Source organism: Plecotus auritus, assembly GCF_963455305.1.
Source record: "Plecotus auritus genome assembly, chromosome: 5".
NCBI lineage: Eukaryota > Metazoa > Chordata > Mammalia > Chiroptera > Vespertilionidae > Plecotus > Plecotus auritus.
In genome coordinates this window covers 34598367-34619800 of record NC_137776.1, presented here as the reverse complement: position 1 = coordinate 34619800, position 21434 = coordinate 34598367, and the positions used below count along the sequence as shown (strand labels likewise).

The 21434-nt window shown below is 44.9% G+C and overlaps 1 protein-coding gene across 1 annotated transcript in view; it reads right to left on the bottom strand.

Moving 5' to 3' along the window:
* The window catches only part of TRPM8 (transient receptor potential cation channel subfamily M member 8), a gene marked incomplete at both ends in the record, with an annotated part of 56775 nt that overhangs the window by 29926 nt on the left and 5415 nt on the right, over positions 1-21434 (bottom strand). Inside the window, 12 exons of the mRNA XM_080670132.1 lie at positions 316-532; positions 877-989; positions 1585-1730; positions 3799-3928; positions 5157-5252; positions 6940-7230; positions 11520-11632; positions 13163-13265; positions 14307-14504; positions 18116-18183; positions 19357-19531; positions 20583-20755. Of these exons, the coding sequence (XP_080526258.1) occupies positions 316-532; positions 877-989; positions 1585-1730; positions 3799-3928; positions 5157-5252; positions 6940-7230; positions 11520-11632; positions 13163-13265; positions 14307-14504; positions 18116-18183; positions 19357-19531; positions 20583-20755 (1823 nt within the window). The remainder of the gene's footprint in view (positions 1-315; positions 533-876; positions 990-1584; positions 1731-3798; positions 3929-5156; positions 5253-6939; positions 7231-11519; positions 11633-13162; positions 13266-14306; positions 14505-18115; positions 18184-19356; positions 19532-20582; positions 20756-21434) is intronic.

Genomic DNA, 21434 nt, shown 5'->3' with positions numbered 1-21434 from the left:
CCCCTGGCGACAGCCAGAGCACAGACAGCTCCTGGTTACAGGCATGGTTTAAGCCCAAGGTCAATGTGCTCTTTAGATCCACTCTCAATGCTGAGGAATTCATCGCCCATGAGCATCAATTAGAGAGCAAAGAGTGCACTGGCACTCAGAAACCTCACTGGAGTGCTGCGAGGCTGAAACATCCATGGGCTTCCAAAAATTATTTGGGGAAAATAATGACTTTGGAACTTCAGAAGCAACTTCTGCTCCTCTTGGGCATGAGGAAGATACTGCCCCCTGAGGGAGGGAGGGGTGCCCCACGTGGGGCTGTCCTACCTGTCTCACTTCATCGCAGAACAGGACAAAGACCAGCGCGTAGAGAACCAACTCGGGCAGGTGTGGCACCGAATGAAAATCCATGAGCAGCACATAGGCGAAGAGCAGGAGGAAGGCGATGTAGAAGATCACATTCCAGGAGAAGACCACGAAAGGGGAGGTGAAGAAGGCCACGTAGTACCACAGGAGCTTCCGGTGCCTGTCCACCGGCTTCTTCCTGGACGGCGTGAGAGCTTCATCACTGTCCTGGCAAACACCATGCGAACACAGACCCACGGCGGGGGCGGGGGCGGGGGCAGGGAGTCAGGCTGCTCTGAGATGGACCGGCCAAGCGTCAGCCCTTGGCACTTCATGGTTAACAAATCTAAATTCTGCCTGCAAGAGTGGAAACATGGCCCCACCTCTACCTGTTTAATATCAAACCCAGGGAATGCCAGAGATGATCCCAGACCCAATTGTAGGTGGCAGAGTGAACATACTAAGTTCCAGACCTTACAGTTCTTTACATGGGAGCACACACACACACACATACACACACACGTATGTGTCTTGGTTTCATACCTAAATGATACAAAGCCACAGCCAACCAAGGGTATGATAAATAGACACAGGATAATCTTCCAGTTCTTGGTGTCTCGGGAGATCTCCCCATACCATTGTTTGGAAAGGAAATTCTACAGGGGAACAAAGACAAAGGACAGGGTTCCTTATTAATGGTATGACATGCAGGATGGTACCCAACCTTTCTTACCGGCCCTCGCACCACCCCAAGTAAATAGGGGTTCTTCTCCATCTATATCAGTTACCTGGGTCCTAAGGGGCTATGACCACAATTTAAAACTGTTTGATTTTCGGTCCTATCCTTAAATGGGTTCTGTGTGGTGAGAATTATTTCATGGTTAAACAAATTCTGCCCATTTCATAGGTGAGGAACCAAGGCCCTGAGAGCTTGTATAACCTGCCCATCATCACACTCCTGGTTAGGGATACAGGGACCCAGGCACTGGATCCAAAGACCCCACCCATAATTGTGGTGCTATGCTCTCTGCTTTGTGGAAACTCAAAGGATGTTCTCTCTCCTGCACCATCCCATGAAGCAAAGACACCGCCAATGCCTAGACACCACCATCTCCCACAACATCATCCACCTTCTCCTGCCAGGGCTTTCATGTTGGAGTTGCGGTTTGTTATTAATATTATATATTTTAAGGTTTCTAATAGCATCTGATGTAAAAGGCACGTTTCTGGACATGACTGTACGTTGTTTACCTGGACCCCAGGCTGGGCGATGAAGTGCTGGTCCGTCGCTTCCACCGCCAACTCCAAACAGTTGCTTCCCCCCCAGGCCTCACAGGAGTAGACCAGCAGCTGCTCGGCCAAGTCTTCGTCGCTGCTGTAACACTCCGTGAACAGCTCTGCAGTCACATCAGCACCAGAGAGAGGAGAGCTGGGGAGGGCCTGGCCAAACCCAGGACTGTCCTCCCCATCCCCCAGTGAGCTCCCTGGTTTGCAAAAAGCATAGAAAATGCTGGCACATGATTCTTTCTGAGTGTGGGATTTTCCTTGCGCAAAGCGTCCCCAGCAGATGCCAACAGATGCACATGGAACTGGCTGCGCTGAGCACCAGGAGCCCCTCTTTGATGAGGCTCAGCCACTGGGGAGGGACACAACCCTTCTGCCTGTCCCAGAGCAACCGCTCCCCCATTTCATTTATATGCTGTGCTTTCTTGGTGAGGTTTCTTTGCAGATAAAGCATGGTGCAAAAAAGCCGAAAAGATCTACGAAACACCGACGTATTGCACCGAGGGTATGCTTACATCTGGAGACCTAATGACAAAGAGACTAGAGTGCAGATCTTTGGAGGAAATTTGGTAAAATATAGAGTGTCCCAAAAAATGTATGTACACTTTCACAGCTGATAACTCACTCAATTTCACTCCTTTTCAGGTTTAGCTGATTTGAAATAATGGGTGAAACCAGACTAAGCTTTGAACAAAGAAAATTTATCCTAAAATGCCACTAGACATTTTTTATGGGGATACATAAAAGATAAAGTTTATGGTATAAACCAGTGGTCAGCAAACTCATTAGTCAACAGAGCCAAATATCAACAGTACAACGATTGAAATTTCTTTTGAGAGCCAAATTTTTTAAATTTAAACTTCTTCTAACGCCACATCTTCAAAATAGACTCACCCAGGCCATGGTATTTTGTGGAAGAGCCACACTCACGGGGCCAACGAGCCACATGTGGCTCGCGAGCCGCAGTATGCTGACCACTGGTATAAACCAAAGCAACAGCCAGTGAACTGAAGGCACACAAATACCAAACAAAATGATTCTTGACGTTTGCGATTCCATTGCTTTGCCTTATCAGCAGTGCCTGGACCAAAATGGTCATCAGTTTGAAAACAGGCATCGACAAAAAAATTATTCATTTCTGTAGATTCTTTTAAACTTTGAAAATGAACTGTATGTTAATAAACACTGACTTTATAATCATTCAAAGTGTGCATACATTTTTTAGGGGACACCCTGTATTAGGAGCCATTGCCTAGCTGAGGTCAGTCATAAATTAACATAATTTAATATATTAAAAGAAATCATTGGACACATTTTTTTTTCTCAACCCAGAGAAGCTGAACTCATGAGCATTTTTTCATCAGCTACAACAACAAACACGTGTGTGTTTCGCGACTTACCACATTGCAAACTCAAAACTCCCGGCTGAAAAAGGAAATAGCTGAGCAGGTCTGAGATGCTGCTGTTGGGAGGCCACTGGTCCTGGTTTCCTCACACCCCCACCCAGTCTGGGCCTTCTGAGCAAAGGGCCCTGATAAGCTGTGTTCAGGGACATTGACTAGCAAACAGAGGACAGGCACTCCGGGAGGTAACGCTTAGGGCTGCCTCTCCCACCTTCCATTGCAGCTCCTGGGTGATCTCACCCTGGAGGGGAGTGTGGGCAGGTCACCTGCAGCCCTAACAGAACCAGCCCTTGTTCACATCACTGAAGGGGAACTGAGGCACAGAAGGCCGACCCAAGATGCTTCTCCGACTGCTGCCTATGATATCAGTAATGAACCAGGGGCCTGGGGACCTACCAGCACGTATATATGAAACTGGCAAGCTAATGTGATGACTTGCAAGTCAGGTAAAACTTCAGACCTTCAGTTTCTTAATAGCATCCAAACACAACACCTCCCACCCCTGCCACCACCACCACCACCACCTGAGCTACTTAGACCTGGCCCTGGGAAATGAGAGAGCCCAAGGTTTCCCACTTTCATTCTTGAAAAAGCCAATAAGTACCGGGATCAAGGGGCCTGTGGCTTCTGCCTGACACATGGACACCTAGCCACATGTTCTGCAGCCCACAAATCAGGCCAATCGAGGAGCGTGAACATGCCACTGAGCTCTGCCATCTGGCACGTGAGTGCCACAGGCATGCCTGTACCCACGTGACATCCTGGCCAGGAGGCTTACCCACTGCGCGGGTCTCATACTCGTTGGCCAGCTCCTCAGACTCCCCAGCAGCATTGATGTCGCTCTTCACCTTGGCCAGAGTCTTCAGGAGCTTGCTGGCTCCCAGGGCGGCCAGGGTGCAGCCCCTGGTCTTTGAGAAGGGCGGAGAATGTCAGGGTTAATTCGTAATCCCTTGAAGTGGTCAAGTCAACCCTAATGTCAAACAAGGATAAACGCACGGCAAAATGGCAAAATCTAAACTGTTCCTAATGACTTAAAGCAAAATTCTCAATGTGCATAAAATAGTATTGAATGTGAAATTAGCATATGAAAGGAAAACAGCAAGTGGCTAAGGCCTTGGAAGCCCCAATAATGTAGTTAGTAAGACTGTGTGTGAACTCAATATTCAATATCCGATTTTATGCACTAAAAATAGAGAACGTAGCTTCTTTTCAACTGTCCATAAATCATTACCAAAACATCATTCTGTGCTGAATTGCTGGAGGCTAATTCCAGCATGTCATAATAAATGCAAGAAGTTCATCAAAAGGTCGGTGAACCTTGAAGCTTCAGCAGGGCTGAAAGCATTTCCCCAAATACATGTTATTGCCTGTTGGAATGGCCGAAAAGCATTTCCCCAAACCTGAATTTACATAAATGATTGCTTGCTGCCAGACAGCTGAGGGCATTTTAATCTACATGTTATTGCCTCCTGCTGGCCAAACAGCTGAACAGCTGAAGGCAGTTCCCCCAAAACTGACAATGCCTACTATATACTAAACCTTACCTTTTGCTGTGCATATCTGCTTTGCTTAGGGCAATTTTTTGTTAATAAAGAGCAAGGGGTCCAGAGATTCAGGGAACTTGGTTACTGAAGCTAAGCCCTCCTCTGGCACCCCCATGGATTACAAATTTATATTATATTTCTAGTCTCTTTATTAATTTATGCTGCAGCCCCTTCTCCAGATTCCTGAACCTTCTAGGTGCTGGATATCACCCTGCCATTACTGAATCACAAAGAAAAATCTCAGTAAGTTTCCCAAAGCAGAATGTGTCCAGGCCCTACTTCTGTCTATTATGCAATAAAGCTAGAAATAGATTTTTAAAATTAAACTTAAAAACCTCATCCACTTGGAAAAAAATCACACACCCACACACACCTGAGAAGCAGGTGCCTACTGGATCACCCACCAAGCACAGCTTCCTTCCAGCGGCCTCTCCTCCCAGACACACCTCCGCCGATGGTGAAACAGGCACAGCCGTACTCACCTGACAGCAGACATTCCATTGTATCGAGGATGTTTTAGGTTAGGCAAGAGAATCTGGAGGTCAGGACAGCCACAGGAAGGCAGACGTGTGGTGTGGGCTTGCACACTCACCTGCTCCCAGATGACTTTGGAGAGCTCCTTCTTGTTCTGCAGGATGGCCCAGATGAAGAGGGCTTGTAAGGGGTGCCGAGTAATAGGAGACACATCCTGGAAAGTTAGAGCAAGTGCAAAGGAGTGTCACCCTAGCTGCAATCCTCTCAGAAGGAAAACAGGGGGTCGGGATGCCCGAGCAGAGAGCCCATGTTTGGAGGATCCGTAATCGGTGGACGAATCCATCCTAACAGCACAGGGACACAATTCTCAGCTCTGCAAGCCACCAGGTGGTATAATTTGACATAAAATCTTTTATCGGTCATAAAAGACAATGTACAACTAAATGGAGAGGTATAAAGGGTGAAGGTGGCGCCGAGAACAATCTGAACACTGAATGACTTCTGACAGCCAAAAAGCAAGCAATTCCATCCTATGAACCTATTTCTCATCTAGAAAAAGCATTCAGACTAAATTCTAACTTTTCCTATAGTTTGGTTAAGTTCAATTACCACAACACAGAGCTGTGGCTTATCTCTTTGGCATTTTGATTCCTAATACATTAGTTAAAACCCCAGCTCTTATTCAGCACCCCCATATCTTCCAGGGGAATCTTTTCAGATAGAAAACAACAGGATGTGTATTTTCCTATATACAGGTTTTACTGAGGTCCAAACTGCTTCAGGCCTGGTTATGGATACTGCAGAGGGTTTGAACATAAATAGTGTCAAAGAGAAGCTTCCTAAACACCAAGCCGTTTAGATTTTTACAATATAGGCACACATATTGAAATCCTGGAGTCACTAAAGACAATGACCTAGCTTCCCCTGAAGCAATCCTGAGACATGTAGTTCACTTAAGAGGCGATCCCAGAAAAACCAACGGGCGTCTGAGAAAATGAGATCTAAAAGGAAAGAACCCATTGAGGCGCATTGTCAACAAGTTGGCATGGTGGTTAGCTAGAGATCAGTCCCGCTAGGCAGCCCTGGGACCCAGTGCAGCATACATGCCTCAGAATTATCTGTCCTTACAGGGAGGGGCTGGGATGTTCATACATACACTACAGGCATCGGGCTCAGATCAGAGAGCTGCAGGTGCTGGCGGCTGGGAACTGCCTGTGCCTAAGATAGGAAGGCCTAGAGTAGTGGTCGGCAAACTCATTAGTCAACAGAGCCAGATATCAACAGTACAACAATTGAAATTTCTTTTGAGAGCCAAATTTTTTAAACTTAAACTTCTTCTAATGCCACTTCTTCAAAATAGACTCACCCAGCTGTGGTATTTTGTGGAAGAGCCACACTCAAGGGGCCAAAGAGCCACATGTGGCTCGCGAGCCGTGGTTTGCCGACCACTTGGCTAGAGAATACAGGTGTTACATTCACAGCATCCTCTCCAAGAGGAACCTGGGTCATCCCTTTGGAAATAATCACTGCCCCTTTTATCCACAAAAGAAAATGTGGCAGTTCTTCAGTCCTTTACATGGGCAGTGGAGAGCAATTTTAGGCAGGTCATGTCCAAAAGGCTAAGACATGAACAGGCAGCCATGCATGTGCCCCTGTTCCCTGAGCTTTGTAATTAAGAAACACTGCAACAAGCAGTTTGAAATAAAGCAAAGAATTTAAGAGCAGACATCAGAAAACTCACCAGGGAGACTCGTTATCTTCAGTAAAGGCAGTAGAAAAAAGTAAGAACGCCAACACGTTCGCTACCTTACAGTGATGAGGTAGGGAGTGGGAAACTTTTTTGAAGGAAGACTCAGAAGACTAGAGAGAGAACTCAAGCAGACAGGCCTCCCATTACATACGTGAAGTTCTACGTCTGTCTCGTCCCTGCTGCTTCTGTCTTCCTTCCTGGAGCTCCTCCGGAAGTTGGCCACCAGTTTCCAGACGAATGTGAGGAGGGTGTCGTTGTAGGAATTCTTGGCGATCTGCAGGTTCCGATAGACGAGGGTGCTGAAGTGATTGGAGAAGAGCTCGGTGAGGATGTCACTGGTGAGAAACTTCCGCAGGTTCAGGCCATTCTCCAGGAAAAGACGGACAAACTTGGGCCTGTCCTTTATGAGAGCCATGAACATGACCTCCCGAAGGTCGGCGGACTGAGGAGAAAGAGCAGAGAGAGTACTCATGCCCTGGGCCCAGGAAAGGAAGCACAAGGCCTTTCTCAGACACATCATATTTCCAGCCACAAAGTAGTAGGATCTTCAACTTTTCCTGAGCTCCCGTCTTGAGAATAAAATACATCTTTCCATTGAAATACAACATTAGATTATAATTCACACACAGGGGAAGTAGCACTTTTTATATCAGCCAGATGTGGGCTTAGATGTGACTTGGCCTCCTGCTGTGGTAAGGTGGAGATAATTACACCCATGCAGGGATGGTGTTGGTCAAGGATTTATCTCAGAGCCTGGCATAAGGGAAGCACTCAGGGGGTGGGGAATGTACAGCTCACACCATTTCCCCGAAGTTTCCAGTGGACAATGATTGTGAGCCACCAACAGCCAACACCCTGCTCTGGGTCATGGGATCTTCTGCTGCCCTTCAAGCTACATGCCACCAAGAATATACCTGATCATGTTGCATAACAGCATCACTGAAATACTTGACAGTGGTACCTAGTTATCATTTATCTTTAGCTCTACTTTCTGGACTCCTGATAAAACCTATTCCAGAGAAGAATATTGGGAATTTTAATAAAGGACAAGCACCATTTAGTTCAGACAGAAACTGGTGGTCTACGGGTCACAACAGGTCTCAGATATGTTCCATTTGTCTTCCATAGTATTTCTTACAATTCAATTCAGTTGCCAATATTAAAAATTAGAAAGTTCATACAAATCCACTTTTCCAGCATTGAAATCCAGAAGCCTGGACAACATGGAGTACCATCATGGATCCGAGTGGCAGCTGACAGGGGTGGGCAAACGTTTTGACTCGAGGGCCACAATGGGTTCTTAAACTGGACCGGAGGGCCAGAACAAAAGCATGGATGGAGTGTTTGTGTGAACTAATATAAATTCAAAGTAAAGGAGCGGAGGGGAGAGCAAGAGAACCGGATAGAACAGCCAGATCCGGCCCGCGGGCCGTAGTTTGCCCAAGGCTGTCCTAGAACCTGGGTCCTCTAGTCCTCAGGGACCCCACCAATCCTCATTGCCGTCCACCCAGCCCACTCCCCTCCTGAAACTCCCCTGGCCCTGGTATAGAGAATGTCTCCTGCTAAGGGCAGCCTTGGCAGTTGCTGTCTAGTGCTGGATTCCTGGGAATCACACGTTGCCTACAGAGGAAACAGTCAAGGATCCCTTGGGACCCACACTGTGGCTCCAGGCAGGACAGGGAGGGGAGAAGTGGCTGTCCTAAGGAAGGCAGCTGCCCTTTCTCCTCTGTCCTCAGGGAAAGTGTGCCTTGTACCCAGTTTCACAATTCCTTCTCAATCTGTTTGCCTTTACACTGGTCACCCACTTGATAGCATAGGGCAGTGGTCCTCAGACATCAACCAGAGTCATCCAGAAGGCTTACTAAACACAGGGTGCTGGAGTCAACCTCCAAATCCATCCTTTAACAAGCCTGAGACAGAGTCTGATCATCTGTGCTGCTAACAGGTTTCCAGGTCATTCCTAACCACAAAGTCTGGGACCACACTTTGAGAACCACTGACACATCTTTGTTTCTAAACCTTGCTGCTACAAGCACCCAGATGTGTGACCTGAGCCTCAGTATAACAAGATTTTCCCTGAGCCTCAGTCTGCTCTTCCAGAAAATATATAGGTGCTTGTGGAGATGAAATGAGATAACATAGGTCAAGATGCTTTCAGAAATTCAAGGTCAGAGCAGGCCCTCAAAAAGAATGAGGTCCGGCTGGTGTGGCTCTGTGGTTGAGCGTCGAACTATGAACCAGGAGGTCACAGTTCAATTCTTGGTCATGGCACATACCCAGGTTGTGGGCTCAATCCCCAGTAAGGGGCATGCAGGAGGTAGCCCATCAATGATTCTCCTTCATCAGTGATGTTTCTATCCCTCTCTCCTTATCCCTTTCTCTCTCTGAAATAAATAAAAACATATACTTTTTCAAAAAAACAAACATCAGTAACCCCCTCCTGTGGTACTCGAGAATCCCTGGATTGTTAACCAGGAAAGTGAGAAAGTCCCCCATGGGTCGGTGTGAGGGGCAAGTGAACTAACACAATGAGACTGCTTTGTGTGATGTAAAAGTTCACACCAACATTACCATTATTCCAATGATTTTTATGTATTTTTAAACAAATACTTATATATCATTTAATATGAGCCAATGTTCCTAAGCACTACAGAAACATTATCCAATTTAATCATTGTAACAATCCAATGAGGTAGGTACTGCTATTATCATCTCCATTTTCAGATGAGCAGTGGTGTGCTGGTAAATGTGTAGCAACCAGCTCTCTGGAAGAAAATAACAGACCCCACTTTGTAGTCTTGCCAATTCCTATTGTGTAAATGCTCCCACTGTGGCTAACTTCCAGCTGCCAACGTGCCATCATTGAATGCAGAACTGAAAATAGACCTGGAGTAGCATACACTTGCACTATTTCCAGCATGCAGACACAATAGACAGAAATAATGCCCAGAGCCTAGACAATAATAAATGTAGTAAAATAATTCGAAAGCAATGACTTTTGACTATGTATTACCTTTGTGTTTTAATAAAATGTATTTAGTTCTAAGTCTATATAGTTGAATTTTTAAAAAATGTTGTTATTGATTTTTTTGAGAAAGAAAGGAAGGGAGAAGGGGATAGAAACATTGATGAGATAGAAACATCAATCATCTGCCTCCCAGGGATTGGGCCCAAAACCTGGGCATATGCACTGACTAGGAATCAAACCAATGACCTTTTGGTACATGGAGGGGACACTCAATCCACTGAGTCACCCTGGATGGGCTATAGTTGAATTTTAATAATGATGGTATTTAATGACTGACTCGTAAAATCTCTAAAGCCTTAGCAGTCAGCTCTTGCAAGCCAGCATGAGGAGGCTCCACCACACCACATCTGAAGGATCTGCGGTACGGAGAGGTTAAATGCCTTGGAGAGGTTAAGTCAGGCCGATGCGCTGCCTCCAGAGTCCATCCATGCAACTCACATAAGAGCTTAGCCATTATGCCCTTCCTCCTTCACTGTCTTAGGCTGAGTTAATAAAATTAAATGCACCATTCAATATGTGCCTGAGTTTATGTTTATTTATACCACATGACCTTACTTAAATAGACCATTTCTCACACAGGGATCCATTTATGAATCAATTAACTACATCTACTTATACTTTCCCTCAACTAACTAAAGCTTTGCAATGTGTGATGCAGTTCATTAAATGCAAAGACCAAACACAAGATAATGTTTGCTGCAGGAATGAATAATTTAAAAATCTATAAGTCATTACTTTATTTGCATTCTGTTATTAAAATTTATTACCTGTTAATATAAATCAAGTCTTCATCATTGATTATACAACAGCAGGCCTAAAAGTGGTTTCTGAACCTGGCTGCAAAGGATGCCAGTTATGAAACGCATGCACCTTCAAATCTATGCATACGTGTATAAAATTAAATAAATCCCAGCTGCTCACGAGTGACTCAGATTAATTCAGAAGGAGCTGAGAACAAAGACACCCTCAGCCTTGCAGGTCCAAGTGTGATGGCTTAAGGTAGTTCCTACAAAACAGAGCTCCCGTGGCTGATTTAACTGCAGTTGTACATAAGAAAACGTCCCTGGAAAGTGTGGTTCTCTAACTCTGATCAAATTGCAAGTGAGAAAAGTCACTACATTGGGGTAAAATGGTGTTTTTTGAACATAAAACTTCCATATTGGAGGTGCTCACTTGGCGGGGATCCCCAATCCTCTAGCTCTAAGACATTCACTGTGTGTCTTCAACCAACTTGTGCTACCTTCTCCAATGCATCTTACTGCTGGCAATTCTCTTATCAGAACCTGGCTAGGTAGATGGGGCAGGGAGCAAAATGAGTCCGGCTGTCTTCATTTTCAGTAAAGCTACTGCTGACACCCATTCCAATCATGCGGCACATATTTTCCCCATCCTCCCGCCCACCCACTGCCAGGGGAGCTGCACCCCTGTACCCGGGTGGAGAAGCGGCTCTCACATCACGGCTGAGGGATATAAATGTGGATAGCATTCATGGATTGAGAGTTCTCCTATCAGTGCATTTATTATCATCTCTTCACAACAAACCTACTAAGTCAATATTGTTACCCCATACTACAAAGGAGGAAAGGGAGGTCTGGCAAAATTGATGGACCAGAAAACAACCCTTTACAAGAGCCAATACCAAAAACCTTGTCAGAAATGGACCAGACCTGAGGCTGGAATAGCCAGGAGAGCTGCTAACGTACCTCCCAGCGGCAGTCGTTGGTGAAAATCTCATCGTTGGCCAGGTCCAGCTGGTTCCACTCCAGCAGCAGCTTCAGCTGCCCGTTCCAGTTGTCCTGCTTGTTGGTGCTAAAGGCTACAAGAGGGCAGCAGAGTCAAGCACCAAAGGCCCAGAAATAAAAGGGCCAGAGCCATTCCGTATGACCCATTATCAGAGCCATTTTCCCCAGGGGATTCCAAGCATGTTCTTCAAGAAGCAGACACTCACAACTGTCCTTTCGCTTTATTTTTACTCATTCTTATCAATAATCTGAATGTCCCAAAGTATATAATGGGGATCAATTCAAGTGCACTTCATATTCTAACCATGCAAATAGTATATTGATATTTTTCCATAGACTCAGATTCCATAAATGTGATATTTCAAGGACCATATCTGACTTACACTATATCTAAATCTATGAAATAATGCCACATTACAACAATGTTCTACTTGTCTTTTCCAGAGCTAATATATTCTGATCTATGTTTCTCTACAGGTATAATCCTATTTTAATAAATATTCTTACAACCAACTTTCTGGCAAGCACAATAAGAATGATTCCAGTAAAAAGGGAATGTTTATATCCCACTTCCTATGTGCCTTGCCCTGCTCTGCATACCTTACAGCCATAATCAGGAAGCTCAACTCTAGATGGTCTTTGCCAAGGTTCTATTTACTTCAGGTAACATCCACCTTCATGGAATTCTAGCCAAGATCATAGGTGAGAAGTTTTAACCTGAACTTTACTCCTCAGCTCCAGGAGATTTGTAAACCCTGAAACTGATGCAGAATCACTGATGTGTGTGAAGTGTGTGTGCACATATGTGGAACCCAAGGGCAAATGCTTATGGCTTTATCACATTCTCAGAGGAGTCTGAGACACAAAAAAATAATTCTAAGCCACTGTTAGAGACAGGTCTTTGAAGAGTGCTATGATTGGATTTGACCAGCATTTTAATGACATAAAAATGTTTTGTTCTATTAAAAATACATTGAGGGAGGTCAATGGGGGGGGGGGGAAAGAGACATATGTACTACTATTTTTAATATTTCAAACAATTAAAATAAATAAATAAATAAATAAATAAAATTTTAAAAAAAAATACATTGAGTGGCCAGATTATTATGATCTCTGAATGCATAATAATCTGGCCACTCAGTGTGTATATATGTATGTGTGTGTGTGTGTGTGTGTGTGTGTGTGTGTGTGTGTGTGTATATATATATATATATATATATATATGTAGGGGCCTGGTGCATGAATTCATGCATGGGTGGGGTCCGGCCAGCCTGGCTAGGGGGAGGGGACATGGGCAGTTGGCCAGCCTGCCTGCTGGTTGAATTGCTGGTCGAGGGGACAATTTGCATATTAGCCTTTTATTATATAGGATATACACTGAGTGGCCAGATTATTATGCGTTCAAATATCATAATAATATGACCACTCTGTATGTAACGAAGGAAATTTAACTCAGCAGATCAACAGTAGTTATTGTAGCTTCTAATCTATCATAATCAAAACTAAGCACAAGATTCTATTCCAGTAAAGCCATTTAAAACATAAATGCAAGTCTCAGGAAGCAACACAAAGCTGAGGCTTCCAGAGTGGCTATTTTTACTCACCTTTGTACAAAGCATATGAAATAGCGTTGCTCACAATTTCATCCCCAGCCTCTTCCATTTTAATAACTGTTAACAGGTGAGAACTTTCGAGAATTTCTTTGAGCTGAACATTTAAAGAGCAGAGTTGTCAGCCAACTGGTTTTAGACATTAGGAGTATGAAGTTCACACTTTTGGTAAAAAACCTTTTATTCTACTTTTTTTATTTTTATTAAATACCATCTACAGGGCAGTTCCAGTTCTCCTTCCCCCACCTAAAGTTCCTGTGCCCATAGAGTCTAATTTCTAAATTGGAAATAAGAAGTCCTTGACCACAGTGAGAATACAGGTTATATAAAGACACATATAACAAAAAGCTGAGGGGCCCATTGACAGGTGAGTGTGTGAGTGTGTGTGTGTGTGTGTGTGTGTGTGTGTGTGGCCAAGCCTGGCACATGGTGTTCTATTGCTGAGTGAATGAATAAATGAGAAAAGGGCAACAGAAATCATCCAAGTGTGGTCATAAGGGCTTAAACTATAGGCAGGGAAGGTTCAGTGTGAACAAGAGCCAAGAGGACTCAGTGACTGGGTGAATAGAGAAGGGATCTGCTATATCATCCTTTGGGAATTTTCTGTAATAGTTAATTGTAAAACATTTTTATAAAATCAAAGCTCTGGGGAACACGCAGAGTCCCCTAATTCCATGGTTTCAGCCATTGGAGAGCTTGGGAAGGAAGCGCTACTTCTAGAGGAGGAAGCAAGTTGGGCGTGTAGGGGAGGCAACCAATCCATGTTTCTCTTTCACCTCTCTCTCTCTCTCTCTCTCTCTCTCAAATTAATAAAAACATCTCCTCAGATGTAACATTTGAGGGTAACATTTTTTTTCTAAAAAAAAAAGAGAGGGATGGCCAGCTTTGCAAACAGACAGACTTGAGAGTAAACCCACATGATACCCCTTATGAGGTACGGAGGCTTGGCAAGTCATTGAACTTGTGTGAGCTTCCATTTCCACCAAGAAATTGTTTGGGCCATGGCACAGTCTCAAAGTCACTGAGAAAGTGTAAGACAGCCACAGCTGCTGGTGGAGGCAGGCATGTAAGGTGTTCTCCCTTCCCATGAACTTGGCTTCCCTTTTCTGAGTCCTCTGAAGTCTCCCCCACCACTCACCCATTTGATCCAGCTCTCGGTTTCCTCCTCATGCAGCCGGGACACGGTGCGGGGTAAGAAGCGCACCAACTTTTCCTTGACAATGGAAGAAGTCAGGGTGTCCTCCAGCTCCACCAGGCTTGCAATCACATCGGCAATCTGCCCCGAGCCCTCCACCACCACACAGGGAATTTTACTCTTGATGGAGGTGTTGATGGCCTGGGAGAGGGGAGACAGAGCCCGTCAGATGGAAGAGACACAACAACCAGAAACCCAGCTTGGGACCAAGGCTCTAAATCAAGGTGGTTAACCAAACACATTGACATGTCATCCCTGCACTTTCCCTTTGGGGTTTTACTCTTGATCAGAAGCAAGCAAAATGTTTGCTATTGGCATTAAATGCAAAAAGTACTAATGCCAAAATCCATAATAAGGATACATGTGACTAATTGAAGTTGTCCATCAATAAATGCTTGAAAATATCCCTGTGTACAAAATCGATCATTCCAAATACTGACACCATAGATTTGAGTGACAGCATTCGACATTATCGTTGCTAGCTTCTTGGATGAAGGTTAGCAATATTCATACTCTTAAGGTCTGAAAACACCTTCAAAGCAGCAGCCACAATGTGTTATATTGATTCATATTTCCCTCCTCAACTAATTTCCCTTGCCCCTTTAATTAAAAGAGAAAAAAAATTGCTTCCTGGATACACACCTATCACACTTTCACATCCTGTATAAAGACCAGAGCAGCCAGCACAAGAGAATCAGGTATGAGAATTTTAATCCCTTGGCAGTGAGACCATATGGGTACAGAGCTGTGAAGCATCTTCCTTCAGCTAAGACCAAACACTTTGTTTAGAGCAGATGTTGCCCATACAGTGTGTGGTTTCTTCATCAGAGAGAACAGAGGGCTGATCCACAGACCAGCTGGGATGTTTCTCCGCCTCACACTGCACCAGCTATGGATGTCAGGGATGTGCTGGGCGGGAGTAGGGGTGATAAAGAGGGTGCTGAGAGAGGAGGGCACAAAGAGCTGGTGTCCTTCCTCTTCCCCTTCTCTCTTCTGTGCTCTGTGCCTTGGGCTGTGAGTTGGCTGAGCAGACATTCCTGGAAAAGGCTGCAGAAATGCAGCATCCTAGGCCTGCAGCAGCTGTCTGGAAAGCTAAATTCTAAATCAAAAATTTCAGAGAAAGATAATAAATGTAATCATCTTTCAGTTACTTTCTCTCCATTCTCTTCCTCTTTTATGTGACTGCTATTTCTTCAAACTGATAATTTCACATTGAAAAAAATCTCTATTTTAATTTTCCTCTGAAAAGTCTTTCCCAGAAGAGTTTTATTTAACAACTAGAGGCCCGGTGCATGAAAATTCATGCACTGGAGGGGGGGAGTCCCTCAGCCTGGCCTGCCCCCTCTCACAGTCAGGGTGCCCTCAGGGGCGGGAGGTGATCCAGCAATCAGGGGAAGGCGATGCCCCATCACACCTCTGCTGCTGCCATTGCCGGCAGCGCAAACCTTGGCCAGCCCTGGTTACCTGAGCCTCAGGCGGCCCTGGGTAGCTGGGCAGCCACCATCTGAGGCTTGCCTGCGCCTCGGGCCAGCCCTGGGCAGCTGGGCAGCCACCATAAGAGGCTTGCCTGTGCCTCAGGCCGGCCCTGGGCAGTTGGGGGACTGAAGGGACTGGGGGACTCTGGAGGCAGGCATGCAGAGTGGCCGCATGCCTACCACCCCAGTGGGGCTGAGACGAATGGGCACCACCATCTTGTAGCTGTGGGTGCCACCATCTTTGAGAGCGTGGCAGTCAATTAGCATATTCCCTCCTTATTGGCTGTGGGCGCCACCATCTTTGAGGGCGGGGTAGTCAATTAGCATATTCCCTCCTTATTGGCTGTGGGCACCGCCATCTTTGAGGGCGTGGCAATTAGCATATTCCCTCCTTATTGGCTTTGGGTGCTTCCATCTTTGTGACGGCGTGAGGGTCAATTAGCATATTCCCTCTTTATTAGATAGGATGGTCTCAGTAATAGATCTCATAGCAGATGCTCAACAAATACCTGTTGATGAATGAATGAATGAAAAATCATCTATATATATAAAAGCCTCAGTGACCGTTCGACCATTCAACTGTTTGACCAGTTGCTATGATTCGCACTGACCACCAGGGGACAGACGCTCAACGAACAGGCATGGCAACATGAAGAGACTGATGAATCTCACAGGGAAAGGGGGAGGGGGAAGGGTGGGAAAAGATTAACCAAAGATCTTATATGCATACTAGAGGCCTGGTGCATGAAATTTGTGCACGGGGGGCAGTGGGTCCCTCAGCCTGACCTGCACCCTTTCCAATCTGGGAGCCCTCAGGGGATATCCAACTGCCAGTTTAGGCCCGATCCCTGCTTTTCTTCCCTCCCTCTTTCTCTCCACACCTGCTCTGCCCACCCCCCCACCCCCCACGGACACCACCCCCTTTCACGTGCAGTTTCCTTCCCTTTTCCATTCCTGCATCTTTTTCTTGTTCCCTTTCTGTATTTTTGTTTCTCCTCTTGGCCTGTCTGCATGCAGGCCTGCCTTCCTCTCCTTCTCCTTTCTTATCCCCTCCTATCGTATCCTATCCTACCCTGGGCCTTGCAGCTGCCTGAGCAGAGGGCAGGGACACAGCCTGCTGATCTGGTCATGATATGATGCTGTAATGGACAAATTTGCATATTCCTCTATTATTATATTAGACTAGAGGCCCGGTGCACAGATTTGTGTACCAGTGGGGTACCTTGGCCTGGCCTGTGGGGATCAGGCCGAAACCAGCTCTCCGACATCCCCCAAGGGGACCCGGATTGTGAGAAGGCGCAGGCCAGGCCGAGGGACCCCACTGGTGCATGAATCCGTGCACTGGAACTCTAGTTGTTATATAAAAGAATAAACAAAGAGAAGTGCTAGATTATAAAATTCCAAATAACTTTGACAGAATTGCTTGTAACTGTAGGGGTGAACTCTGGTAAAAAGAGGAGAGAAGGTCAAGGACCTTGGATATCTGTAGTCTAACCCTGTCTTAGAGTTAAAATATTAGGTTAGGGGAAATGGGGGGATATGCAAGCCAACCTGGAAATTAACTAAAAGAGAGAAGTAAAATTACTTCCTTATGCTGTCCTATTCCTGGAAAGGTGCGATCACGAATGTGATGCTCATGCCTTTGAATACTCACCCACATGTGGCCACACTAATGCTCTCTGAGAAGTTGGAACAGATGTCTAGCTGCAGGCAAGACGAGATCAGTAATCTCAAGTCTACAGTGGGAAGCAGAATTCTTGCTCACTGCTCAACAAAGCAGGTCAGAATCATTCTAGAAGCTTTCCACGATCTCAGGATCACTTGGGGTTTCAGATTCCTTCACACGGGACACTCAGACTTTGCATGCCCAGGAGCATGTGGGTGGGTAAGCTCAATATATGGGACAGGGTTTTGGTGTCAGTCTTTGTGTGTCTGATCACAACTCATCTCCACACAGATGGGGTGGCATGCAGATACATGCTGGTTATGATCCTTAAGTCTCATGAGTTCATGCCAACCCTTCTCTTTGGCAGGCTGATGGCCAAAGCCAACAATGAGTATTCAGACTGGTCATGTCACTGCAAATTCTCTTCCTAAATCTTAGCTGAGGAGACAACCCAAGCCTGGTAGGGAAACACTGTGTGGTGGGAAAGATGCGACTGACTTGCCCTAATGAAAATAGTCAGGTTAGATTAGGTGAGTCCCCAAACCCTGAAAATACAAATTAGATGAGTGAGCTTGTTAACCAATCTTCTAGAAAACCAAACCAAGACTCACTTTTAAAGTCTCTCTTCCGCCTCCTTGGGCAAAGCACACAATGGGGACCTTGCCACCATAGTTGGAATCTGTAAAACATGAACGTAAAACTTACTTTGGGACTCATTAGAAATACTCAGTGTACAATAATCTATTTGATAAATTCTTAATGACCATCTACATTTTGGTCACAACCCCACATTTGAAAATAATGATACACATAAAATATTTTAACCAAATAAACAATACCTATTCTTTATTTTTAAAAAAATAAAAGGACACCTATGACCAGGAAGAGTAGGACTAGGAGCTTCTTCCCTGTGAGCCCTAGGTGTGGGGTGATGGCTATAAACCGCACGGACTTCACTATTTATTCCTTCATCATGCTAGATGTGTCTTTGTGTCTTAAGCTGCTAACAGCATGATGCAGGTCATGCTGCAATTTGTCACTGGTATTTAAAATGCTAAAGTCTGTAAATGATTTACTTTTGCTAACACATATTAGGCCAGGTTCAAGTTTATCCTCACAATAAAAACACTCACTCATTTGCATATCCTATGCTTTTCTGAGCTGGTGAAAAATTTGCATTAACTATTTATTCTCTCAAGGGAGAGCATTGCATATAGAAATGTCTTTCCTTCTTGTATGTCCCATTGATGAAAGTGTAAAGCTAAGAACATCTCCAGCAGTTCCCTGTTATGAAATAGATCACTACATCACGAGCAAATCTGGTTCCACAACAGAACACATCTCAACAACAGGAAGAAAGAGAGTAGTTCATTTTCCATGGCAAATAAATTCTGCATTCTCCCCTTATTAGGTGGCTCTTTTACATAGAAGTGGCCACGATGCAAAGAAGTAAACCACTCAACTATTAAACCAGCAGGTTGGTTTTTATCATTTCTGTGCCAGCTAATGACACTGTTTTATGAGCTCGTATTTGCCATCAGGGATTTTATTTATTCTGAATGGATGTCTAGCAGAAGAGACAGCAGGCTTTCTATCCTAACACACTAGAGGGGGACAAGGCAGCATTTGTCATTGCTCCAGCCTGTTGAAGGGTACCTATCACAGTGATCCTGGCAAAGCACTCCTAATATGTTGAAGAAAGAAGAGAAATAACAGCTCTTCTTTGGGAATAGGAGATTAATCGGGTGGGTTCACCATGCTTCACTCAATAACTGGTCGCTACTGTTGTTGATGCTACTGCTGCTGCTCTTGTTAGTATGTTTGTCCAGTGTCCCGCTCCCTGAGTCCTGACCTTGAATGGTGCGCTCAGAGATGTACTTTTCCAGCTGATTCCGGAGCTTCGCCTCCACTGTGGGATGTCCATGGCAGCCGTTGTCCACCAGGAGCAGATGGGTGTGATTATTGTCCAGAATGTACAGAGGGTCCCTCTTGAAGTCATCCATAATGTACTGAGCTGAAAAGTAGCCCTGGAAAGCACACAGAAGGTTGTCTTTGAGATTCTGTTTGTCAGCCAAGATGTGTGATGATATATTTATAGGTTCCTCTGAAGGCGAACCTTTTGCGTTCAGCTACATTGATACCTCTTCCCAGATTCTTAAGTTCAGAACATCTTAGAGATCTTATAGTATAGGCCTTCATTTTAGTATAAAGAAATGAAGGTTCAAAATGGTTGGGTCACTTGCCTTTTATCACATAAGTGACCAGTGACAGTGCAAAGGTCAGCTTCCCAATCCAGTATTTGTTCCAACACCTGTGCTCTTTTGAGTAAATTCATTGAAATTGATAGCATTCAGAAAAGGATAGCACATAGTATATATATATATATATATATATATATATATATATATACACACACACACACATATGTATATATACACATTCAGACACACACATACATATTCACACACATATACACAGATACACATACATATGTATTTGTGTGTGTACCTGTATACAGGTAGAGGTAGACATTGATATGCACAAATATATATTTGCTTACAATCTATCATATGGAAAGACCTGTGCCAGAGTTTAGGGATTAGAAAATGAATTTGTTGTTGTTGTTGTGTTAATCCTCACCTGAGGATTTTTTTTTAATTGATTTTTTTAGAGAGAATGGAAGGAATGTGTGGGGGAGAGAGAGAGAAACATTGATCGGTTACCTCTCATATGTGCCCAACTGAAGATCTAACCCACAACTTAGGTATGTGCCCTGATTGGGAATCAAACCTGAAAGTTTTTGGCATACAAGACAATGTTCCAACCAATTGAGACACCAGTCAGGGCTGATGGGAACAGATTTTAATGAACTGAACACATCCATTGGCAGCTCCTTCCCAGGAATTCTTAGATTATGTCATCCTTGCTTTTAATTCCTGAGGTTCCAAACGCCTTTCTTGCAAGGCCAACTTTCCCATGAGTTAACGCCATCACAGAGCACCAACGTTCAGGCCAGAGCCCCACACCCTGATCTTTCTCCCATGTGACCTCACAGACCTCCTCCCATCCCGCCCATACCTCAACATCACAATTCCTGATGAGTGTGTCCCTGTTGGAGACCATGCCCCAAGCCGCTATTCCAATGGCCACAATGTTCTCCTCTGAATTCCTGCTGATGGTGTTGTCTCTCACCACCTCCCCGATGAACTTCATCAGGCCATAATGGGTGCCTCCAGTGAGAATCCAAGCGCCTATCAATGAGGGAGAAAGCAAAGGCTCAGCTGGCTCTGAGTAAGGTTCCCGTCCTGTGCTCACAGTTGGCCACATTCCCCTTTCAAATGAGGCCATGGGAAGTGAAGTAGCACTCCACATGGCCCACGCAGAGTGCAGGCAGATGACTGACTTCCCAGCTCTGGCCCCTCACGTCACCTCAGTAGATGTTCCAGGCCAGGGGTTTTGTCATGATGCCTACGACTTACTCTCAGATGATTCCAAAAATATTATAATATGTAGATATTTATGGAAAGAGAATTGTGGGAAAATGTTAACAATTGGTGAGTCTAAGTGAAGAGTTATAGACATTCATTGTATTGTTCTAATTCTTCTGAAGGAATTTTCATAATAAAAAGTTAAAAAGAAAACAATGCTGCGCTGGCCAGTGTGGCTCAGTTGGTTGGGCATCATCCCATGCACCAAAAGGTTGCTGGTTCGATTCCCGGTCAGGGCGCATGCCGAGGTTGCAGGCTCGATCCCTCATAGCAGGCATGGGGGGCAGCCATCGATGTCTCTCTTTCTCTCTCCCTCTTCTTTCCTCTCTCTAAAAATCAATAAAAATGTTTTTTAAAAATAAAAAATGCTAAGCTAATATTTCAAGTAGTAAAGCCCCAGTTATTTGTTTTGATCTCCATCAAATCTGGTGGTTATGGACTG